Raw genomic sequence first — 22,660 nt, 5'->3', positions numbered from 1 at the left:
GGCGGCCTGGCTGAAGAAGGCAGCTGCCCTTGGCAGTGCCCGGAGCCCCTGGACGGGACGTGGCTGGCTTCTTGGCCGGCACCAGCAGCACCCAGAGGGGGACTGCCCTGCAAGCAGCAGCACCCCCTGCGCCCATTTCCAAGGGCCCTGGCCAAGGAAGGGCTGGCACCAGACCCAAATCTGCCAGAGAGTATTTGGGGGGCAGGAGTCATGGGAGCAGGCAGGAGGGCAGGCCACACCAGGGGAACGATGCCAGGGCGCACATGGGGGTTTTGTTTTTCAATTTTTAGGCCCATTACCACAATCTGTCCTTAAAAAAAAACTCTGCAGAAAACAATTTCTACCCATTCCAATCAAGTTTTGAAAAAATATTTATTCCATTTATAGTCGGCTTCCCTCACTGAGAATCAAGGAGGATTGCAAAATATAAAAATCAATTCAACTACGAAGTGAAGATCCATAATCAGCACTGCTGCGGGGTCAGGACTCTCAGGCCCAGGAAGCAAAGCCACGCAGGACTCTCAGGCCTTGTGGGTGCAGAGAGGGGAGGGGAGGGTTCCTTGGCACAGCCCCCCCCCCCCACACACTCTGGAGGCTAATCTATGTACAGCCAATCGGCCAGCATGGTGGGCAAGTGGGCCATGGCCTGCAGCCGCACCCACCACTGGGCCTCCATGGGGTTGTAGCGGGTGTAGGGGCACCGGGAGATCAAGGCGCTGGTGATGTCCTCGAGGACGGGCAACTTGTCCTGCAAGCCGCTGCTCACGAAAGCCTTCATCCGCTGGGCCTGCTCCAGGAAGTAGGGCTCGCCGTAATCGGCCTGGACCGTCTCGCTGGCCTGCTGCCACATTTCCTCCGCCTGGGCCTCGATGCCCTCCCGGGTCAGGATGCCCGTGGCAGCAATGAAGTTGCTCGGCTCGATGGCAACGACTCTGACGCCCCAGCGGTACATCTCCTGCCTCAGGCAGCTGGTGAAGGCCTCCAGCCCAAACTTGGAGATGCAGTAAGAGGAGCGCAGCGGACTGGCCATGCGTCCCAGCATGCTGCTCACGTTGACGACCCGGCCTGGGACGGCACAGATACAGAACCAGCGTCACTCTGGGCAGCTTCAGGAGCGAGACGGAAGTGTGGCGATGGAATCCTTCCTGCCTTGGAGGCCTTCCTCCCTATTCAAGTTTACGTGGCACAGAGGACGGAGAACTCTGTACATGCTTCTGGCACTCTCTTCTACGGCACTATACATTTCCCAGGCTTAGCTCAGGAAGCAGGTTTCCCAGAGAAATCCTGGCAAGGGGCTTGGGCGGGGGGTGGGGGGAGAGATACTGGTGTGGCACCCGGTGATGCCTCCCCCAATTGCCTCCGCCTGGCACCCAGAGAGTTAATGCATTTTAGGCACTTGCATTTTTTAAAAACTATGTTTAAGGAAACGCTGCTGCTTTGTGAGGAGGAGGTCCCATTTCACTTCAGAGGTAAACACTTGGGGCTGAGTCTAGCCCTGCTCTGCCAAGGGCCGCCTCCCTGACTCTGGCTGGCAGCGGCCTCACAAGGTCTCAGGCAGGCAGAGGTCTTTCCCGTCACGGCTGCCAGGAATTGAGCTGGGGGCCAACCACACAACAAGCAGATGCTTTGCCCCTGAGGGCAGGCGTGGAGAGCCCCGCCCACTCACCTGCACCGACAAGGTTGTCCGTGTGGCCCATTTGGAGGAAGCCGAAGAAAACCCGGACTGGGTCGGGGACAGAATTTGTCCCGGTTCAGAGGATACAGTTCCCAGGCGTGATGAAGCCCCCCGAGGGTGCCACTCGTGCCAACCTGAGTTGTTTTTAATCTGTGCCACGCTCAGGACCTTGCGGTGCCTGAAGCAGAAGCCGCCACGAGCGCTCACGGAGCCTCTGGTCAGGAAAGGACACGGAAGCCCTTGAGCCCGGCTGCCCAGGCCAGACTCCAAGGATGGAGCGGCCTTCTCTAACCCTAACCCTCGCTGTCCGTGTGGGTGGCTGTTGGGCGCCTCAGTAACAAGGGGGTGGGCCTGCGTCATGTGCTCCAACGTCCACAGAACAGTGTGTGGTGAAGGCACCGGAGCAGCTCAGGACACCCGTTTCCCAGAAGGTATGCCCGGGACCAGTTCTCACCCCTGGGCAACGTGTCCAATCCCCGCCAGGAGGCAGGCCTATGGAGCCATCGGTCCCTTCTGAACCTTTCGGCCAGCTCCGTTATCCGAGCCAAGGGCTACCTTTCGCTTTAAGGTGACTAGTGGCCCAGCGTGACCCACCACTTCTTTGTGACAGGCAGCAGCGCCACCTGCCGCCATCAGGAGAGGAAAGAGATGCCAAGAGGTGCCACGCCCACCATGCCTGGACCCAGAGCCCCACGCCCACCCCGCCTGCAGGGCGCCGTAACAGGTGTTTGTGTTAGATCTGAAGTGCAGCCATTTTTGTCCTTTGACCCTTCAGGGCAATCTAGGTCCTTTTATGCCAGGCTGGCGTTTGTAGGCTGAAACGCTGGGGATCCGGACGGAGCTGTGTGCTGGTGTGTACCAGCGCAACCCTTGGTCTCGCTATCAAGTCAGCCCTCATTTAAAATAAACACACAATGACATCAGTGTGCATGCGTTTAAAGCCACACGTCCCAGCTCTGTGCTTCACACAATGGTGCGTTCGCTGGATGCAGCAGCCTGCGCACTGGAACATACCTTGCAGCTGCCCTGAGCCCCTCTGGCTGGGCCTGGGTCAGTTAGCCAGAGGCTTCCTTCTCTCCCCACCTGTGTGGCCAGGACTGAACGGTTATCGAGCACCCTCTTGGATCCAGACGCCCCCCACACATACCTCGAGCACGGCGGATCAAGGGCAGAAAAGCCTTCGTCACCCTGACGGTCCCCCACAAGTTGACATCTGCCACGGCCTGGTACTTCTCAAGACTGGTGAATTCCACATCCCCAAAGGAAGCGATCCCTGCATTATTCACCAGGCCCCACAGACCTGCCGAGCAACCCGAAAGGAACGTCCTGGGAAATTCACTGCAAGACGGCCAGCACCCTGAGGCCTTTTCCCACACGCCCCACACTGCCGGCCGAGGTCAGCCAGGCCCCCGGAACGGCAGGAACCCACCCTGTGCGATGCCCTCTGACGTGAGCCCCTCGTGCGCTATCCTTGCTGAATGTGGCGGGCTTGAATGCGCGGGGGGGGGGGGGGGGGCTGTGCCAAGGCCCGGGACCAGGGAAGAGAGAGCAGGAGGGATGTTTCATTCAGCTGAACTAGAACATTCTGTGGAAACATCCTCCAGCTGAGTCCCAGAGCCCCGTGGAGGGCACAGCCGGCAAATCCATCCCTCAGCTCTGCTGTTTAATACAACCACTCCCCCACAGAGCATGCCCGGCTCAGGCATGACCCCCCTCCCTTCCCCCTCTGTGTTAAATGAGCCAGGAAATTACTACAGATCGTTGCCGGGTGGCCTTTTGCCTGGTGACCCGTGCCACAGGGCACAGCCAACTTTTGGATTCGTCACCACAACTGTGCCCAGGACAGCGTGGCAACCAGTTCTGGGATCAATGAAGGGGATTTTCACAGGACTGATCTGACTGGAGATGACCCCCCAGCCACCCAAAAACAGCAGGCACAAGAGAGAAGGAAACAACACCCCCCCCCCCCCCCGCACACACACTTAGCCTGGAACCACACTACGGACCAGCCCTGCACGCCCAGCCTGGGCCCCAACAGGGCCCTTTGCAATGGCCACTGGGGTGGGCTCCTCAGGGTGAAAGGGCCGCCCCCCTCTCCTTTCCCACCCCAACAGAACCTCCACGCTGCTCCAGGCAGGCTGACCACGGCCCCAGCTGGCCCCGGGAGCAAGATGCCCCCTCAGGACTGGCCGGCGCCAAAGACTCTCTGGGTGCAGCTGGCCCTGAGTGGCGGGGGGGGGGGGGGGCGGGCTGCCCTCAAGGGCCACACAGCAGGGAGTGCCGGGGGAACTCAGCATTTACCCTGATCTGGCCCCTTCAGGTCCTTCTGCACCGACTTGACTGCCCGGGCCACCTCCTCTTCCCGGCACACGTTGAGCTGCAGGACTTTCATGCGTTCTGGCCCCAGGCCCTCGAGCTCCCGGGCTCCATCGCCTCCCTGGTCCTTCCAGCACAAGCAAGGAATGAAAACACCGCTCAGAACCTGCCGAAGAGACCCCCTAGAGCAGTGGTGGCGAACCTCTGGCACTCCAGATGTTATGGACTACAATTCCCATCAGCCCCTGCCAGAATGGCCAATTGGAGTGCCAGAGGTTCGCCACCATGGCCCTAGAGTAGCCCCACTGAGCCGGACCACTTAGGAGGGCAGAGAGGACAGAGAGGCTCCCTGGGCCCTGGAGGCTGTTTCAGGTGGGTGAAGGAGCAGGGTGAAGGTGAAGACCCCTCAGTCCCAATCCACCCGAGGGCCCGGAATGCTTGGGAAATCAGTTCCTTTGCGCCTGGCACCAGACCGCCTCAGTCAGAGTCAGGTTGGGGTAACTTTCCTTTCTCTCCAACGGGGACCCAAAGTGGGTTACATCATTCTCCCCTTTTCACAACAACCACACAGGGTAGGCCAGGCTGAGAGGGTGTTGCTGGCCCAAGTTCTCCCGGCGAGCTTCCAAGGCAGGATGTGGATTCACACCTCACTCTCCCAGATTCTGACCTAATGGAGAACCGGTCAACTACTCCAACTCTCTGTCTGCCCCACAGACAAGTGCAAGGAAACAGGGGGAAGGCCTGTAAAGAGCTTCTGCTGCCGCCAGGGGCTGGCTGGGAGCCCAAGGGAGCCACGCTGAGCTGTCCTGGGCTGGCCTAGAAGTCTCCTGCCCTCCTCCCTGCCCTGCTGCTGCTCTCTTCTTGCTCTCTCATGCGCGGCTGGGAAGGCGACAGAGCGGAGCTGCGGCCCCGGGCTCCTTATCGGACTTTGACCTTGGAGGAGCGGCAGGGAAACCGGGCCAGGGAACCGCTTCTGCTGGAGGGGCCACGGGGGGAGAGGGCGAAGAGGGGGGGGGGCTCTGCCCAGTGGGGGCCCCTGAATTCCAGTTGCAGCAACGCTTGAGTCTGTTCGCTACTCTGATACAATAAGCCCATTTGAACCCAAGCCTGGTTATCAGGGAGAGGCTGACAGCCACAGGCCCTCCTCTGCACCCCCCCCCCCATTCCACCCAAGTCCTTTTTGAAGGGAGGACTCCAGGCGAGGCCTGACCAATGCAGCACACGGCAGGACTGTGACCTCTGGCAAGCTGGACGTTGTGCCTCTGCTACTCCTCCCCTCCTGGGTCCACAGGTGGCTGCGTTTCCTGACCAAGGCAAAGGCCCACGGATGGCGGGGAGTCTGAGCTGGAGCCCAGTGGAACGGAAAAGACACGTCCCAATTCTGCTGCCGCCGCCTGCTGAAGGCAGAGGTGGATCCAGCCTCTTGGAGTCGGCAATCCAGACGCCGTGCAGTGCTCTGCTGAATACTCTCCCCCCCCCGCCCCCAAGGACTTCTTCTGGCACCCTCAGCCAATCCTGTGGAAGCCCGGAGTGCTGCCTTGCTAAAGCCGGCCAAAGACTACTGGTGTCCCCTAATCCAGGACCCACCCTTGCGGAGCGGACCAGTCTTTGCTTGAGCTTCAAACGCCCAGACCAAAGGAAAAGGCAAAGTTCTCTGGAAGCCCCCGAGTTTGCTCATGGCCAACTTTGACACGGAGCTTCATGTCCACCCCCCACCCACCCACCCCAAGAAGGGTTCGCAGTGCTCAGTACTCACCCTGAACAAACACCCAGCAAAGACGGTGAATCCCTTGGCATGAAGGTGCTTGGCCAAGGCGTGGCCAAATCCCTTGTCACAGCCCGTGATGAGCACCGCCTTGCCCTCCACCTGCAGAGGGGGAGAAAGAGAACCACCTTCAGAGGGGCCGAGAGTGTGGGGTGGGGGGTGGGAGAGGGCACAGCCTCAGGCAGCCCTGCCCATTTTCCAGCTCCACGGGCACCTGGGGTGGTCTGCTCACAAGAAGGAGGCTGTGCTGGGAAGGCTCAGCTTAGTTTTTGCATTGCTAGAAATGTCTGAACAGTTTTCAATCAAATCGGGTGATCTAAGCACGAAATCGGTTCTTGAGTAAACCTTACGTTGGTCAGAAAAAGGACTGTTCTTTTACTTGTGGATCAGGAAATCTACACGCATCAACCAGATTATTTGCTTGTACTATTTTTGCAGAGCGGTGGGGCTGTGATGCTCCGCATCAGCTCCGGAGGGGACCTCTCTGCTTCCGGTTCTTTAATCCTAAACTCACTGCGTCATGTTCTTTGAGCAGGAAGCTTTGCTGTTGGACTCAAATGTACCGTAACATAAATAAAGTGCTACTATAATTCAAATGTTATCACGTTTTGTAATTGGTCCTTTGAGGAAGGTATGTAACAATAAAACTATCCATATTCTATTAAACAGCTTGTACCAGTTTGCCTGCAGGAACATTATTTCCTTTCGCTAAGTGTCCTCAGAGACTTCAAAAGAATCTATAGATAAAGAATACACACACACACACACACACACACACACACACACACACACACACACACACACACACACACAGGAACTCGCAAAGAGGGTGACTGATCTATATGGCACAACAATTATGAGTTCTGTATTTGACCCTGTGCTAGTTAAACCAAACAGAAACCTCAGTGAGCTACTTACAATAACAAAAAACATAAAAAAATTTAAAGTGATAATGTAGGACTACTTTAATTAAATGCAGTCCTAAATAAAAGAGTTTTCAGCAGCTGCCTCCTAAAGATCAAAGCAAAGACCAAATTAGCCTGACAAGTACTGGAAAACCTCACGCAAAGTAAATCAGGTCTCTGGACATTTCTCAGATATAGTTGAATAAATGGGCATTAAAGCAAATCAGTTTTCAACACTATGCTTCAACCCTGTTTGCACACCCACAAATATCTCACCTGGAGTCCTCTTCCTAAGAGCCCCTTCAACAACATCCTGATCAGTTCTGTATGACGCCTTGTGCGGACAAAGTGGCAGCTCAGAAGAATTAAGGAAAGCCCCACCGTCTGTCACCCTCTCACCAACCCTGATGGCTCTGCGGTGCTCCCTCCACTGGGCCGTGATGAGCGGCAGTGGGTGCAATCTGTCTCATGCGCAGCCGTGCGTCCAGGAGCAACGCGAGGCAGAGAGATTGCTGGCCAGAAGCTCCGTCCCCATGTCTAAGAGTTCCCGGGTCAGCCTTTACCTAGGCTGGGTCCTTTGGGAGGACAGGAGTCAGAGACTGGCACTGTTTGTGTGCGCGGGCGGCAGCAGCAGCAGTCCCCTCCCGTCAGCTGTCAGGGGGGTCCAAGCCCCACATTCCCTGAGGCCCACTGGGGACATTTCCACAGCTGTTACAAGAGATGATGGTTCCTTCAGTCACGCTGGGTAGACGGAGCCAGAGGGACCCCAGGCTGAGCCCCCCAATTCTCTCGGCTCCTCCCACCCTCTAGTGAAGCTGTTCTGGTGACTCAGGCAGAAGGGGGGAAGGGGGTTGGCCACCCAGCCTGCCCACTTGGGTGGCGGGATTGTTGGGCAGCACCACCATAGTATGGCCCAGTCCTTCTCGAGTGGCTCAGGGGTCCTTGGGTGGTGACCTCTTTTCATGTTGAGCAACTCCTGCATGACCCGAGGTCCTCCAGAATCTCCACACCTCCCTTCACCTAAAATGGGCAGTCGCTGGGATAAAAGCTCAGAGAGGCCCTCCAAACATCTCACCTCTCTGAAGGGGGTGGGGGTGGGAGGGAGGGACTGGAAGGGAAGCGTCTCTGATTTTCCTACCAGAGCCAAGTTAGACTCATAGAGTTGGAAGAGACCAGAAGGGCCATGAAGTCCAACCCCCTGCAATGCAGGAACACACAAGCAAAGCACTCCTGACAGGTGGCCATCCAGCCTCTCTTTAAAGACCTCCACAGAAGGAGACTCCACCACTCCCCGAGGCAGCAAATTCCACTGTCCAACAGCCCTGACGGTCAGGATGCTTTTCCTGATGTTTAGGTGGAATCTCTTTTCCTGCACCTGGAACCCATGACTCCTGGCCCTAGTCTCTGGAGCAGCAGAAAACAAGTTTGCTCCCTCTTTGACGTGACATCCTCTTAAATGTTTAAACATGGCTATTATGTCACTCCTTAACCATCTCTCCTGCAGACGGACCATACCAGCTCCCCAAGTTTCTCCTCTTTAGGGTACAGAATCCAGACTGTTGGCCATTTTGATTGCCCACCTTTGGACACGTTCAAGCTTGTTAATATCCATCTTGAACTGCGGTGCCCAGAAGTGGACACAGTATTCCCGGAGAGGTCTGGCCAAGGCAGAGTAGAATGGTACAATTACATCCCACAATCTAGACACTCCCTTCCTATTGATGCAGCCCAGAATCGCACTGGCTTTCTTGGCTGCTGCATCACACTGCTGACTCATGCTCAGCTTGCGGCCTTCTAAGACGTCCAAGATCCCTTTCACCTGTGCTGTTGCATAAAAATTTACTAAAAAGAGGAAAGGGTTAAACCAGCGCCTCTGCTTGGGACAGCTGAGCACTGAGGCTGCCTGTGTGCGCACCTGTTCTGCAAAGAAACCGGCAGAGGTTTTGCAGAGGCTTTGCGCAAGAACCAGCCCACGGCTGCCCTGCAAATCAGGGGAGAGGTTGAGTCGGACCTGAAGAAGACAAAGGCACGCTTGTGGGTGGGCAGGGGCCGGAGGCTCTTGAGTCCTGCCAGTGGGAAGTGGAAAACTTGCTTGCCAGTGGTGCCTGCGAATGACTCAGCTCTCCTGGTACGGCTGGCATCTCTCCCGCGTCACCCTGGGCCGAGGGGAAGAATGAGCGGGCATGGAAAATACTTCCAGGGCACGCGGAGTCCTTGGCAGCCCCACAGCCCTGGAACTGGGGCAGGTGCTGTTGGGGGGAGGGCGGCCTTTGTCCTCTGCAGGGCTGTTTTACAGAAGAGAAGGACACGCGTGACCCCGGCAGCCTTCAGGAGAGTGGGGCAGGGCTGGGCGGGGGGGAGGACGTGCCTCAGAAGGGGGCCCAGACAGCAGCCGACTGGGAGTCCCACTGCCCCCAGCCTCATTCCCAGCAGGGACTCCTTGGGATGGGGGCTTTCATTCACAGGAGGGGGCTTCCAGTGACCCCCCCCCCCACACACCAGGCAGACTTCCCTGAGGCGACTGTACTTTGGTAGCACTGTGAGGAAGCCACATCAACACTCCGGGGAAGGAGGAACCCATGTGGCGTCCTGCCCCCCCCCCCAATCCAGCAACGGGGTGTGTGTGTGTGTGTGTGTGTGTGTGTGTGGTGTTCCAAGCAGGTGCTGGGGGGTCCGGGGGGGGGTGTGCCTGCTTATTCCCCCCGTGGCCAGAGGAGAGTTTGCTTGCCCGGCCTTTCAGGGGTGGAGTGAGGTCCCCTCGGGCGGCTGGCCCTGCCTATTCCCGCACTGGGTGGTTCTGCTGCCCCCGAGCGGAGGGGCCGGGAGTGCCCCAGAGGCGGCCGCTGCAAATGCGGGCTGAGATGGGAGCGAGGAGAGAAACCGTTGCGAGGGGCAGGGGGGTCCTTGGCTACTGCGTAGCGTTTGTCCCCCCCAATACGCCACCCGGCAAGGCCCAGCAGAGCCTCCAGCTGCAGGAGCAGCACTCTCTCCCCGCCCCGGCTTCGGGCGCCACGTCCCCCTCCATTGGCGTTGCCGCGCATTGCAGGGCGGCGCGGTGGGTGTGGCGGGCGCCGTGCAGGAGGCGGCAGACCTTGCAGGGCTGTTGTGGGCCAGAGCGGCAGCGCCATCCGCCCCCGGAGGGAGCCAGAAGCCCCCCCCCGCCCCCCGCCCTTTACCCCGGGAGGGGGGCTCGCTGCGGGAGGGTGTTGGGGGGGCACTCACGGGCAGGGGGCGGCACAGCAGCGGCAGCAGCAGCAGCAGCAGAGGGGCCAGCCCGCCCAGCAGCAGCAGCAGCAGCAGCAGCAGCCCCAGCAGCAGCGGCGCCCTCCGCATCTCGGCCGGGGAGGGGGGAGGCGGGCCGATGAGGTCACTTCCTCGTTCTCGGGGGGGGGAGGAAGACAGGCCCCGCCCCCGCCGAGCCCTTCCCGCGCCCGCCCGCCCGCCCAGGTGAGCCCCGCGCGCGCCCCTCGCCGCCCCCCCCCACAACCTCTCACCCCCCCCCCGGGCCCGGCGCTTCGGAGGCCGCCTGGAGACGAGCGGGGGGGGGGGAGGAGGGATGAGAGGCCGCCCCTCCCCCACTCCCTCCTCCTCCCCCTCCTCCTCCTCCTCCGCGCGCCGGCCGGGATAAGGGAGGGAGGGGAGGGCCTGCCGGTCACCGGAGCTGCTGCCGCTGCCGCTGCCGCTGCCGCCGCCCCCCCGGTAGGTCGTTCGGTCTGTCTGTCTGTCTGGCGGGGGGGGGGCGCCTACGAACTGCCGCCGCCTGACCTTGCTGCCGGGATCCTCATCCTCGCCGGCCGGCCGGCGCACAGCCCCCGTCCCCCCCCTCCCTCCCTCGGGCCCCGGGAAGCCCCAGCAGTGCGGGGGGGGGGGGGAAAGGGTCAGGATGTGTCCTGCCTGCGCCGCCCCCTCCCCCTCCAGCCTTCCTACCGCTGCCCACCCCAAGCCCGAACAAAATGGCGGGACCCCCCCCCCCGCGACCTTGGGGTCTCCCTCTACAGAAGAGATGGGGGGGGGGGTCCGAGAAGCCTCCAGCCCCAGCGGAAGGGCCCCCCCGACCCATGGAGCAGCCCCCAGCCCCCCCCCGGGTGCCCCTGCGTAGGGAGGGGCGTGGGTGGCCCCCCAGCCAGGTCCAGCAAGGCCCCGTGGCAGACCTGCCCGGCAGGGTGGGCCCCCAGAACCCCTCCCCTCCCCCTCCGCTCTTCGCGGGGGCTCCGCGGTGCCGGCGGGAGGAGGGCGGCTGTTGGGCATCATCGCAGCCGGCCGGGAGTGGGGGGGGGGGTTGGGTGGGAGGAGGCAGCGCCCCCCCGCGACTGCCAGTTCCAGGCCGCCGGACGGCATGACTGCTCTTGGCTCCTCCAGGCCCCCCCGCCTGTCGGAAGACACCCCCAGCCTAGATGTGACGCTCCGCCACCCCCCCGCCCCCCGTGGCCCGGCTGAGCCGGGAGGGGGGCTGGCACCGGGCTGGGGACCACTCAGTGAGGCTGGGGGCAGGACGGGGACCCCTCCTGGAGTGGTGGCCAAATGCTTGGCGTGAGGTAGCAGAGGAGGCCAGCAGGGATCTTGCCCCCCAGCCCCTCCCCAGAGCGGGGGTGCTGTAGAATGGGGGAGGGGCTTCTCCCCAAGGGCTGGTGGTGCCCACCCCCTGCCCTGCCTCCCTGTGGCTTGCAGGACCTGGCGTGTCCCCCCCTTGAGGTGTGGGACTGGGGCTGAGCATTTGGACGCCCTCCCTGTGGGGCTGTCCTGCCAGCCCGCTGGCTTCTCCATCCTGTTCTGGGCTGCACTTGGGGGGGGGGGCGGGGAGGGGGGCAGTTTTGCCAGCCGGGTGAAGAAGGCGGCTTTTGCAACAGACTGAACCAGCGTCAGGTGGAAACTGGGAGAACTGGTTCCTCTGGCGTCCGCGTGTGTGTGTGTGTGTGTGTGTGTGTGTGTCCCTGCGGCTGCCAGGGCACGTTCAAGGACAGGCTGTCCGCCTCTGGCACTACTTCCCGGGGGGGGGGGGGCAAAAGCCATTAGTGGGGGGGAGCCCCTTCCTCAAGCTGGAACAGGGCAGCTGGCCCAGCTTCCCAGCGGCTCGGAGACAGAGCACCCAGCAGCAGCAAACGGGGGGGGGGGGGGGGCTTGTGTGTCCCTTGTGTTGGGCAAAGGGGACCCCCCCTGAGGCCAGCCTTCTCTGCTCTGGCTTGAACATGACCCCCTGAGGGAGGGATCTCCCTGATCCTTTGCCAGGGGAGCCGCCAGAGACTGAGCCTGGGTCCCTCTGCCTGCCAGGAGGCGTGCTGCCACTGGCCACTCCCCCCCCACCCCGAAAGTGCCTTTTTGAACACGGATGCTGCCTTGTGTCGAAGCCCACCCACCCACGGACCCCCAAGGAGGGCCTGCTCAGCCTGGCAGTGGCTCTCCAGAGCGTCTCAGGCAGAGGAGGCCTTTCCCAGCCCTTCCCACCTGAGCCTTGGGAAGGGGCGCTCCTGGGGGATCGATCCTGGCACCTTTCGTGTGCCAAGCAGACGCTCTGCTGCGGAGCCGCAGCCACTGGGGAGGTCTGAGGGTTAGGCCGTGCCCGTCTGTTGCAAGGGTATGACCTGCTGACCCAAGTGAGCCAGAAACCGTGCCCGTTGCTGCAGCTGGCAAGACAACCGAGCGGTAGAAGAGCCTTGCGTGGAGGGACGGACGGACGGACGGACGGACGCACGCGCGCGCACACACACACACACACACACACACAGAGAGAGAGAGGAGCCCCCCCCCCCCAAAATGACAGGCTCCCATTCAAAGGACCTCAGCAAGCCAGGGCTGTGGGGGGCATTTATCCATGGATTTCTATTCCTCAGTCAGCTCCACCCCCCCGCCCGCCTGCCCACCTTGAAAACCTCTTGCTCATGCCTGGCACCAGGGCGTAATGAGGCAGCCCTGGGCAAGATGTAGCCCTGGGCAAAACCTGAGTTGGATGCCCCCCCCCCCCCCGGGCGGCCACTCCACCATGACCAATTTTTTTTTGCACCAGGACATTGGTGCCTGCAGGGGGTGAGGTTTTTAGACATATCAGCACCAATATTTCAGCACATCATCAGGAGACTGTCCTCATGCTACCCCCCAAGTTTGGTGAGGTTTGGTTCAAGGGGTCCAAAGTTATGGACTCCCAAAGGGGGTGCCCCATCCCCCATTGTTTCCAATGCGAGCTAATAGGAGATGGGGGCTACAGTTTTGACGGGCCCATAACTTTGGACTCCCTGAACCAAACCTCACCAAACGTGGGGGGTAGCATAAGGACAGTCTCCTGATGATACGCTGAAATTTTGGTGCCGCTAGCTTACAAACTGCGCCCCCTGCAGGCCACAAATGGAAAACCACTAAAATACCCCAAAACGCCGCCCACAAGGTGATGCCCTGGGCAGCTGTCCAGCTTGCCCAATGGGCATTACGCCAGTGCCTGGCACAGAAGATGCCAGGTTTGTTCCTCGCATGGCTCCTGTGTGCTTGGCCGGCTCCTGTGACCACAGGGTCTGGAATCCATCTGGGAGTCCACATTCGCTTCTGCTTGGTGAGGGGAGGGAGAATCTGCCCTGAGGCTGCAGCAGTGGCGGCGGGAGGGGGGGGGTCCTAATTCAAAGGTCTGAGCCTCTCAGCCCTTTCTGGGCCTTCCCGGGGCTTGGAACAGCCAGGAGTGGGGGGAAAGGTGGTTGGAGCGTGCAGATCAGCAGAGGGCTGTGTGGGGGAGCCACTCACTATCTTGATGGGCAAGGGGCAACGGGGGGGGGGGGGGGGGCTGCCTTGCCCTGCCCCACTGGGGGCCCCGAACACCCGAGTCAGCAGGGCCATAAACCCTGGGAGCCAATAAAGGGGACTTGCTTCTGCCCTGTTTTGCAGAGGGAGGAGAGGACGCCTCGGACTGCACCCACCCATGGCTACTCTGCTGGCTGCCACGCAGCTCCTCTCCCGGCCTCTGGCCCGCCTGGCCACCAAAGCCCCGCACTGCAAGGATGCTGCAACAAGACTCCGGTAGGCCACTGGGGAGCTGAGAACCGGGGTGCAGGCACCGTTCCCGCTCAGTGCCAGGAAGGCCCTGCCTTTGGGCAGACGGTGGGTCTCCGGAAGCCCCAGGGCCCCTTTTGAGATGCTGCTCGAGGCGCCTGTGAGGAGGGGGCCTGATGGGAGCCCTCCTGCTTGCCAGGCAGCTGCTCTTCCCTCCTGCCCCCCCCCCCCCAAGCCACAGGCTAAGGCAGGACTCCGGGGGACTTGCAGAGGGGCCCCCACCCCAAGGAACCGGCCATCTAGAATTCAAAACAGGGCCTTCAAAACAGTCATGGAACTGGGGGGGGGGGGAGTGTGACGGGGGCCAAACGCACATTGCTAAAGGGGGTCCCCTTTTCCAGTGGGGCAGACAAGGGTTTGGCCTGCAGGGCATCACAGAAAGAGCTGCTGGGAGGGCCAACTCCACGAGGGGGAGCAAACTCCGCAGGGAGGGCACTGTTGGAGGGGGCAGGAGACTTTGGACGACTGAGGGCTGGGGAGTTGGAGGAGCAAAGGTAGTGACCACGAAGCCCCCCAGATGCAGGAGAGCCCAGGAAGACAGAGGGGGGGGGGGATTTATGGCGTTGTTCTCTTTGGCCTTGTAGGTCAATGGCCTTAGATTGCTCAAGAGCCACAAGCTGGAAACCCCCCCCCCCCCCCCGTTCAGAAGGGCTGGCAGCCGGAACAGAGACCCTCCGAAGGATCGAGCGAGAGGGCCACGAGCATTGGGGGGGCATGCACCAGCATTGGGGGGGAGGGGCATGCACCAGCCCCCTGGCTTAGGGGGACCCCCACACTTTCGCTGCTGGCAGTGAGAGAGGAGAGGCCGGCCCTGCTTGCCCTCCCTTGGACGTGGCGGAAATTGTGCTCTCTCTGCAGGGCCCTGCCGGAGGTTTCCTTCTCTGTCTTGACCCAAACGGGCCGGCGGACGTATGTGACAGACGTGGACGCGGTGAGTGGGAAGGGAAAGGCCCAGCCTGGCCCAGGGGCAGCCGGAGCCACGTGGCGGGCGACAGCCGGCGGCCTGTCGCTATGAGGGTAGCGCGGGACCTCCCTGTTCCAAAGCGGCCTGTAGCCCCTGGGTTCCCGGCAACCCAGGAAGGGCCAGCTGGTGCAGTTTGGAGGGGTTGGCTGTTGCCAACAGATGCTGGGCTTGGTGGTCTCTGGGGCGGGGGGGACCCACTCGCCACACTGCCAGGCCCTGCAGGGAGCTCTGATGCTGTGGCCCCGGGGGCGTGTGTGTGTGTTGTGTATGAGGGATGGAGGTCTCCCTGGGCGGCTGCTGGGGGTGCCTGTTGACCCTTCGGAGGATTTGTTGTGCTGGGTTTGTGTTGAGGTCTCTTGGTATTAAAACTGACCTCAAAGAGGAGTTCTGTGTGCAATGACGGGTCTGCATTGGGGGCAACTGGGGTGCCTCATTGATGGGGTGCAGGTGGAGAGCGAGAGCCCCCCAAAGCCCCCAGGAGGATTCCAGCCTTTGGACATGAGCCAAGAATGGCCTCATTCCAGGATGCCGTTTAGCTGACTCCGACGGGGCACGTGGGAGGGGGAGCACCCAGGCGGTTGAGGGCAGGATGCCGGTCCGGGGGGGGGGGGCTTCTCTCCCCCCCCATCCTCCTCCTTTCTGGGCCTCGTTTCAGATCGGCGAGCGACCTGTCCTCATCACTGGCTGCGACTCGGGCTTTGGTTTCGCCCTGGCCAAGTACTTGCATGAGAAGGGCTTCATTGTTTACGCCGGCTGCCTGCTGAAGGTAGGAAATGGGGAGCCCCCTCCCTCCCCCAGGTGAGCGGGGGGCCAGAAGGGTCCTGGGGAGGGGTGACGAGGAAGCCTTTTTGCCCCCGTGACGTCCATCCCTTTCTTCTGTGACGTTCACATCTGCTGCACAGCCTTGCCCACCCACCCCCGAAACCTCCCCAGGGACTTCCACAGCGGGTGCCCCTGGTGTGATGAGGGGGTGCTTTTCCGTGGGCCCCTCTTGCTCTGAAAGGACGGGGCCTCCAGCATCCAGGGTCTCCCCACACAGAGGTGGAGAGAAGGGCGCCCCTTTGCAGCTGGTTCTGCCCGTGGGCGACCAGACCTTTGAGTTGCTGCGGCCCTCACTGGCTGTGGCTCAGTTTCCCCTCCGTACGCATGGACTCTCCTGCTCACTGGGTAAAGGGGTGAGAGTCCTAACCCTGAGCATGCTGTCCTAACCCTGGGGTGTGTGTGTGGTAGGGGGTAGGGCAAGGAAACCAGCTGGTGTCTGTCTCCATCTTTTTGCCGAGAGCCACGCAAGGCCAGGCTGTGGTGGTCAAGCGAGCGATGGTTTTTGCCGTGGAAGAGTGGGCCGGGGGGAGGGGTGTTCCCCCTCCTCCTGCCCAACGAGTGATGTGATGCTTGCTTTGCAGTCGGGGCGAAGGAGGCAGGGAAGGGCCTTGAGGAAGCCCAGGCCGCCCGTTCTGCCCCCACAGCCTGAGGCTCCGTCCTGCACTTGTCCAGTCCTTTGCAAGCCAGTGTCCCGGGCGGGTGGGTGCAGAGTGGGCAGGGACCTTGGGGGCAGGTGGCCTGGGGGTCTCCCGGAAGCCCTTTTGCCGCCTCCTGCTCCATGGAGCTGCCTGTACCCAGAGAGGAGGGGGAGGGGGCTGCCCCCATCCCTCGCCTCTGGACAGGGCTCTCTGGGAGCTCTTCTCATTGGAGCCATGCAGAAAGGATGGCCGGCCCAAGGAGCGCCCCCTCTGAGAGAGGAAGACAGAAGTTTGAGGGGTTCCCCTCCCCCTTCCCAGCATCTCTGTGGTCTCAGGGAAGAAGGCCGTCCTGGGCAACCACTCGAGGGGCTTCTGGGGGTGCTGAGCAAAAAGGTGGAACGGAAATTGCTCTGCCAGAGAGAAGCTTCCTTTGGCTCTGACTCCAGCGGGACAGCAGTGTTAGTCCGGCTCTTAAAGGCGGAGCATTAATTGTGGCCGGGGGCTTTGGGGGCACTTCACAGATGCAAGTGCTGAGAATAAAATGGGGGGCTCTGTGGGGTGACGCAGCTGTGAGCAACCCTGTGAGGCCGGCCTGTGCTGTTCCCGTGCAACAGTGAGACAGGGATGGAATAAGCAGAGTGGCTTTTTGCGGGAGCAGTCCCGGGTCATGCCCGTGACTCCCTCACGGAGCCCCCACAGCCAGCCACGGGCCGTGCGCCCCCACAGCCGGGGAAGGGGCTCTGCTCAGCCTGGCATCTCCCTGGATCCGGAAGTCATGACAGTTCATCAGGAAGGACTTGGAAGGGAGATGTCACCAGTCAGCCAGGAGTCCTCAACGTGAATTTAAAGGAAACACCATTCATCCATTCATGGTTTAGTTCCTTTTGCCACGGTGGGGGTCACTTTAGCAAAGCTGGGAAGGTTCTGTCACCAGAAATGCTCCTCCGCTGCCTGCTGCCACTTTGTCGAGAGAGGCCACCTTCCCTGACGGCCCCTGCTGCATTTCGTGGCCCCTCAGTTCCCATTTATCCTGTACCCCTCAGTGCCTGCTGTTAGGGGCAGAAGGACGTCCACTGCCGCTCCAGGTGCTGCCTTCCCTGCCGGCAAAGGCAAGGCTGGCAGGAGGCCTCAGGCGGCCGGGCTGCTCTTCCAGGGAACGGTGGCTGCGGCTGGGTGTGGGTGGCGGCTGCTCCTCCTGCCTGCCTCCGTGCGGTGGAGTCCAACGCTCACCTTTCCTAGGATCAAGGCCGTGGCGGCGCCAAAGACCTCGACAGCATGAACAGCGACCGCATGAGGACGGTGCAGCTGAACGTCTGTGACAGCGAGGACGTGGCGCGGGCCGTCGATCACGTGACTGCCACCCTGAAGAATCCGGACGCTGGTGAGTGGGCGGGGGGAAGACCCTGGGAGCGCAGCACGAGGGCTGTCCTGGGCAGAGGGCGCTGAGTAGCCCTGCATGAGGAAAGGCTGGGCAGGCTACTAACGGGAGGGTCAAGCCTGCCCAGCCCACGGAGGGGTGGGGGAGTGGCGCCCCCAAGGGGACTCCTTTCTGCTCTGCTGCCGCCTCCTCCAGGGGTCTGGGGTCTGGTCAACAATGCCGGCATCTCCACCTTCGGAGAGGTGGAATTCACCAGCATGGACACCTACAAGGAGGTGGCAGAAGTGAACCTGTGGGGGACAATCCGGACCACCAAGGCCTTCTTGCCCCTCATCCGCAGAGCCAAAGGTAAGCCCTGAGCTGGCATGTGGAGGGTGAGGCCAGGGAGCTGCCCCTCTTCTTGTGTGGGGGGGGGGGGAGTCTGGTGGCTCTCTCACTCTGCGCTCTCCCTGGCCAGGCCGCGTGGTGAACATCAGCAGCATGATGGGGCGGATGGCCAACCCCGCGCGCTCCCCCTACTGCATCACCAAGTTTGGGGTGGAGGCGTTTTCTGACTGCCTGCGCTATGAGATGCACCCCCACGACGTGAAGGTTTGCATCGTGGAACCCGGGAACTTCATTGCCGGGACCAGCCTGTACAGCCCCGAGCGGATCAAGGCCATCGCCGACAAGATGTGGGACGAGCTGCCCGAGATCGTCCGTCGCAACTACGGCCGGAAGTACTTTGACGAGCAGATTGCCAAGATGGAGTCCTACTGTGACAGCGGCTCCACCGACACGTCCCCCGTGATCGAGAGCATCGGGCATGCCTTGATGTCCATCTCACCCTACACCCGCTACCACCCCATGGACTACTACTGGTGGCTGCGCATGCAGGTCATGACCCACATGCCGGCCGCCATCTCAGACCGCCTCTACATTTACTGAGGGGCAGGAGGGAAGCTGACGCGAAGAGTTACGCTGTACAAATGTCCCAGCAGCCACTTGGTTAGTTGAGTTCACAGTACTGTATTTTAGTCTTGGATTTATAGTAATTTAACTTTTGAGCCTAATTTAATCCTCGCATGGTGTGTCTCATTAACAGGAGCATCTTGCCTATGTCAGAGGGACCCAGCCAGCTCTGTGCTATTTATTTCAAGTATTCCCATTTCTCCTTTTTGCCTCAGCTCTTAGGGCAAAATCTAGGTTGCGTTATTGGTTGCTCTGAAGACTTGGAGCTCCCCAAACCCCCTTGCCTTTGGAGAGACAGAGGCCCCCTTCCTGCCTTCGCAGACCCTCAGACCGGGCCGGACATGGAGGCCCCAGGGGAGGTGGGAACTTGCAGATCGGAAGGCTCCTGCCCCACAGGGGCATCCTGGGGCTGGAGTCTGCCTTGGGCCCTGAGGTCCCGCCGGGAGCAGTGAGCCAGGGAGACCCCTGCGGGCCCACGCAGAAGGGAGCTGTCTCTTGCAAGACTGCTCCTCTTGCGCCCAGGCCCCTCTGAGCAAAGCCCATCCGGTGCTGCTGTAATGCGCGGCTGGGGCCAGTGGCAGGAGGAGGGGGGGGGGGTTGGAGGGAGCCCCACATCCCATATTCTGCCCACATTGTGGGTCGTGTGGTTTTGAGGAACAGTGATGGCCAAGCCCCCTGCCCCATGCCTCTCTCTTTCCCAGCAGTCCTGGCTTCCTGCAGGCTCTGAGGAGGAGAGCGCCCCCTGGGCAGGCTGTGGGGTAGTGCACCCCAGGGGTCCGTCCACAGGAGTGGCTCGGCAGGACCTTCAGTGGGCATCCCTGCTTGGGGGGGGGAGCGCTGCAAGGGGGGGGGGGCTTATTCTGGGATTTCCAGGGTTTCGTCACAAACAATTTTGTACAAAAAGGCCTCCCGTGGGAGATGCTTAGAGATATTTTTGTGAAGCCTCCGAGGCTAAAAAACCAGTCGCTGAACTTCTGTGGGAGTGGGAGGAGGAAGGGGGGGAGTGGAGCGCCTCCCTCCTGTAACCTGCGCGCGGAGAGCCTCCGATCAAACGTCCTCTGCCTCGACTGACATTAAAGAACAGTGACAAAGCCGGCAGGCTGGGCCTGGTCCATTGGGGACGTCCGGGGCGGGCGGGTGGGCGGGCGGGGGAAAGGCCGCTCTCCACGCAGGCGGGAGGTGGTTGCGTGTGCAGGAGACAGAAGAACCCGGCCTGCCCGCTCTTCTCTCCCACCAAGCCCCGGGGGGCACACTGCAGAAGGGCTCCATCCAGATTCCTCGTGGGCCACGGTTTTTCCAAAAGTGTTCTTACCAGTTCAGGATTTTTTACTCTGGTTTGTTTGGGGAGCAGTCTGGAAAATTTAGCACCACTACTTTTGTTCTTCCCCTGTTGCTACAGAGGCAGCAGGAACACGGAGGAGAAGAGAGGAAACCAGACCCTGATGTGTTAGCAGGCCAGCAGCACAACACCTCCCCCACCCCCTCACTGGAGGCTTCTCCCTGCTGGAAGCAGTGGAGGCGGGCGCTGGGGTTGCTGCAACAGCTGTTTCCTACCCTTGCCCCTGGGAGGGGGGGGGACACCTTTTAGCTTTTTAAAAGCGGCATTTTTAAACTGGTAATGAGTGCTATATTAGTGAAACAGAATAGCAGTATTTTACTAGGTTTGCTGTCATTTTTTAAAAAGAGTCTCCAGCATTTTCCACTGCAGAGAACTAAAAGAAAAGGTATCTCTCCAGCAACAGGAGGAGCCAGAGACTAACGTTTTTGCAATGAAAACGAGGCATCCTGTTGAATGCACTGTTGTTGTTCTGTTACGTCCATATAATGCTATTCAGTTGCCAATTTCAAGAAGCCCGAGAGCCTCTCCCCACCACGTGACAGGGAGCAAGTTGCCCACTGCAGCTGCCAGGCCTTGCTGGAGCCAGCCCACCTACCGTTTTCTGGGGGGGGGGGGGGCTCTGCTGCCTCCAGTTTTGGTGGTGAGGGGAGTGTTGGCATGGTCAGACCAGGGAAACTTTGGTCCTTTCCCTTTAAACAGTTGGAGCCCTGGGTGGAGGCCAGGTCTGTTGGTCCATCAGCTCTTAGCAGGTTGATCTTTTTCCATCCCAGAATACTGGAAGATAAATCTTAGTGACTCCCAGAATTTGAGGAGCATTTTGGGTGACCCTGAGCCAACCTGCAACAGCTGATTTTCGGTACCACTGCAGCATGGGTGTGCCTTAATACCAACCCTTTGGCTTTGCCTCCAAACCTAGCGAGGGCTTCCTGACTCCTCCGTAGCAGCCCCAGGTCTTCCCCGGTCTTCATCCTCAGCCAGGAGGCCTTGGCAGGCTGACCCCAGCTGAGAACGGCAGAGCCTCCTTCCTTCCTGCGGGCTGAAGCTGCTTCGGCCGCTTGGGTGCCTCTCTGTGGGGCTCCTGGCAGGCAGGGGAGGCGGAGCTTGAGCGTCCTGGCAACAGCAGCAGGAACCTACAGCAAGGGCTGGAGCAGCCGTGTCGGCCGCTGCAATAGAGCAGCCGGGAGTCCTCAGCTGCATGCCTGGTGGAACCTCTCTGTCTTGTCGGGCAGGTAGCTTTGGGCCAGATCCCGCGGGGCCTTGTGCTCCCCAGTCAGAGATTTCCACCAGGCCGGGACCGCGGCCAACAAGGCCCTGGACTACTGGACTGCGCTTGGGCCAGGGACTTCCAGTAGTGTGAAGCATCCTTGCGGGGATGCGACAAGACAGGCAGGCTAGCAAGTCTGAGGGTCGCAGCCTATTAACAGCTGTGAAAGCTAAAACCAGCACCGTGAACCTGATCCGGAGGCATATCGACAACCAACCAACACAGCTGGCAGAGAGGAGGCTGAACAGAAACTCTCCAAGGGGAGAGGAGTTAGGATCCTCACAGCTGCATTTTGTACCCAATGAAGCTTTGGGAGGAGCCTCAGGAGCAAGTTGCAGTCCTCCAGCCTGGCAGCGACGACTCTGGCCCGTGGAGTAGCCTGGCGCAGCCGCTTGTGGGTGTGTGCCAGAGCCCGCTGCTTCCAGAGGTCAGGTTTACGCCAGTGCCACGTGCTCTGCTGGGAATGCTACACCTGTCGTAGCCACCTCTACAGACTGTGGCACTGCCAGTTTGCTTGCAGATCAGCCAGCGATCCTCGCTTCCCCATAATGTGGCCGCTTTGTCATCGCCAGGGTTCAGTATGAAGAAGAGGCACAGACAGGCTGGGCGTGGGGGAGGCTGCGAGACCTGTGCCAAGGCCGGAAGGGTATTTTGCGGGCAGGGATAGGGGACCAGTGGAGAGCCAGCACGGCACTGGACCATCGGGACCAAGGAATAAAAGGATGGCTAAAGGAAGGCAGGGAAGCACCATAAATTCATGGCATCTGTCTTCACGGTGGGAAGTGTGGGGCTGGCCTGATACTACAGCCCGTTTTCAGGAATGAATTCTGAAAAACTCAAGCCAGGAAAGGAACGGAGAGTAAATCAAATAAGAAATAGCAAGAGATGGCGTTCAAAGACTTCTGGGCAATTTAAACACCAACAAGTCTGTGGGTCCAGATAGCGTATGCCGAAGAGTCCTCCAGGAAGCAGAAATTGCCTTCTGCGGCAGAGAGCTGGAGAGTAGCAAATGTCTCACCATTTTTTTTTAAAGGCACAAAGGAAAACCAGGAAATTACAGGCCCAATAGGGTGCTGTGTGGTTTCCGGGCTGCATGGCCGTGTTCTAGCAGCATTCTCTCCTGATGTTTCGCCTGCATCTGTGGCTGGCATCTTCAGAGGATCTGATGGCCCAATAGTTTAACATCTGTTCCAAGCAAATTGTAGAAACTGTAGTTGAAGTTAGAATTAAGCACATTGAGGATCCAAGTCTGCTGGAGGAGAAATCCACGCGGCTTCTGCACACAGAAGTCCCACCTCACTGATCTCTTGGAGTCCTTTGCTAACAAGCTTATTGATAAAAGTGATCTGGGAACCAGTGTGGGGTAGTGGTTGAGAGCAGTGGACTCTAATCTGGAGAACTGGGTTTGATTCCCCACTCTTCCACATGAAGCCTGTTGGGTGACCTTGGGCCAGTCAGAGTTCTCTCAGGATTCTCTCAGTCCCATCTACTTTACAAGGTGCCGGCTGTGGGGTCAGGAAGAGAAAGGAATTTGTAAGGTGCTTTGAGACCCTGTGCAGGAGAGAAAGGGGGAGGTCATAACTCCAAACTCTTCTGGACATTTTGTTCTTGGAC

General features: G+C 60.3%; 2 protein-coding genes across 5 annotated transcripts; one reads left to right on the top strand and one right to left on the bottom strand.

The window, feature by feature from the left end:
• Nucleotides 1-355: 355 nt before the first annotated feature.
• Nucleotides 356-10,037, bottom strand: LOC125437672 (D-beta-hydroxybutyrate dehydrogenase, mitochondrial-like). 3 transcript variants are annotated; one of them, XM_048505503.1, is made up of 5 exons: nt 9,884-10,037; nt 5,748-5,858; nt 3,977-4,112; nt 2,823-2,975; nt 356-1,065 (listed from the first exon to the last, which is right to left on the bottom strand). In XM_048505503.1, the coding sequence occupies exons 1-5, from the start codon at nt 9,992-9,994 to the stop codon at nt 596-598; spliced, it is 981 nt and encodes a 326-aa protein (XP_048361460.1). In that variant the 5' UTR covers nt 9,995-10,037; the 3' UTR covers nt 356-595. The 3 variants fall into 3 exon arrangements, with proteins under 3 accessions (XP_048361460.1, XP_048361459.1, XP_048361461.1); XM_048505502.1 differs by having other exon boundaries at nt 3,977-4,118; nt 9,884-10,033; XM_048505504.1 differs by lacking the exon at nt 9,884-10,037 and adding an exon at nt 6,938-7,282 and having other exon boundaries at nt 3,977-4,118.
• Nucleotides 10,038-10,060: 23 nt separating this feature from the next.
• On the top strand, nt 10,061-19,535 carry BDH1 (3-hydroxybutyrate dehydrogenase 1). Of its 2 annotated transcripts, none has more exons than XM_048505501.1 (7): nt 10,061-10,108; nt 13,526-13,657; nt 14,549-14,621; nt 15,310-15,420; nt 17,354-17,495; nt 17,688-17,840; nt 17,950-19,535. In XM_048505501.1, exons 2-7 carry the CDS (start codon nt 13,560-13,562, stop codon nt 18,417-18,419), a joined length of 1,047 nt encoding a protein of 348 aa, XP_048361458.1. In that variant the 5' UTR covers nt 10,061-10,108; nt 13,526-13,559; the 3' UTR covers nt 18,420-19,535. The 2 variants fall into 2 exon arrangements, with proteins under 2 accessions (XP_048361458.1, XP_048361457.1); XM_048505500.1 differs by lacking the exon at nt 10,061-10,108 and adding an exon at nt 10,137-10,360.
• Nucleotides 19,536-22,660: the final 3,125 nt, after the last annotated feature.

Source organism: Sphaerodactylus townsendi, linkage group LG08, assembly GCF_021028975.2.
Source record: "Sphaerodactylus townsendi isolate TG3544 linkage group LG08, MPM_Stown_v2.3, whole genome shotgun sequence".
Taxonomy (NCBI): domain Eukaryota; kingdom Metazoa; phylum Chordata; class Lepidosauria; order Squamata; family Sphaerodactylidae; genus Sphaerodactylus; species Sphaerodactylus townsendi.
Note: the sequence above shows the minus strand (reverse complement) of the source record. Positions and strands in the feature narration are given on the sequence as shown.

Excerpts from the sequence above, each read along its gene's own strand:
- LOC125437672 (XM_048505502.1), bottom strand. The coding sequence starts at position 9,994 with ATGCGGAGGGCGCCGCTGCTGCTGGGGCTGCTGCTGCTGCTGCTGCTG. Across the intron at positions 5,859-9,883 it reads TGCTGTGCCGCCCCCTGCCC|GTGGAGGGCAAGGCGGTGCT; the intron begins GTGAGTGCCCCC and ends CCCCCTCTGCAG. Across the intron at positions 2,976-3,976 it reads CCTGAAGGGGCCAGATCAGG|GTCTGTGGGGCCTGGTGAAT; the intron begins GTAAATGCTGAG and ends GTTGCTCGGCAG.
- BDH1 (XM_048505501.1), top strand. The coding sequence starts at position 13,560 with ATGGCTACTCTGCTGGCTGCCACGCAGCTCCTCTCCCGGCCTCTGGCC. Across the intron at positions 13,658-14,548 it reads GATGCTGCAACAAGACTCCG|GGCCCTGCCGGAGGTTTCCT; the intron begins GTAGGCCACTGG and ends CTCTCTCTGCAG. Across the intron at positions 17,841-17,949 it reads CCTCATCCGCAGAGCCAAAG|GCCGCGTGGTGAACATCAGC; the intron begins GTAAGCCCTGAG and ends CTCCCTGGCCAG.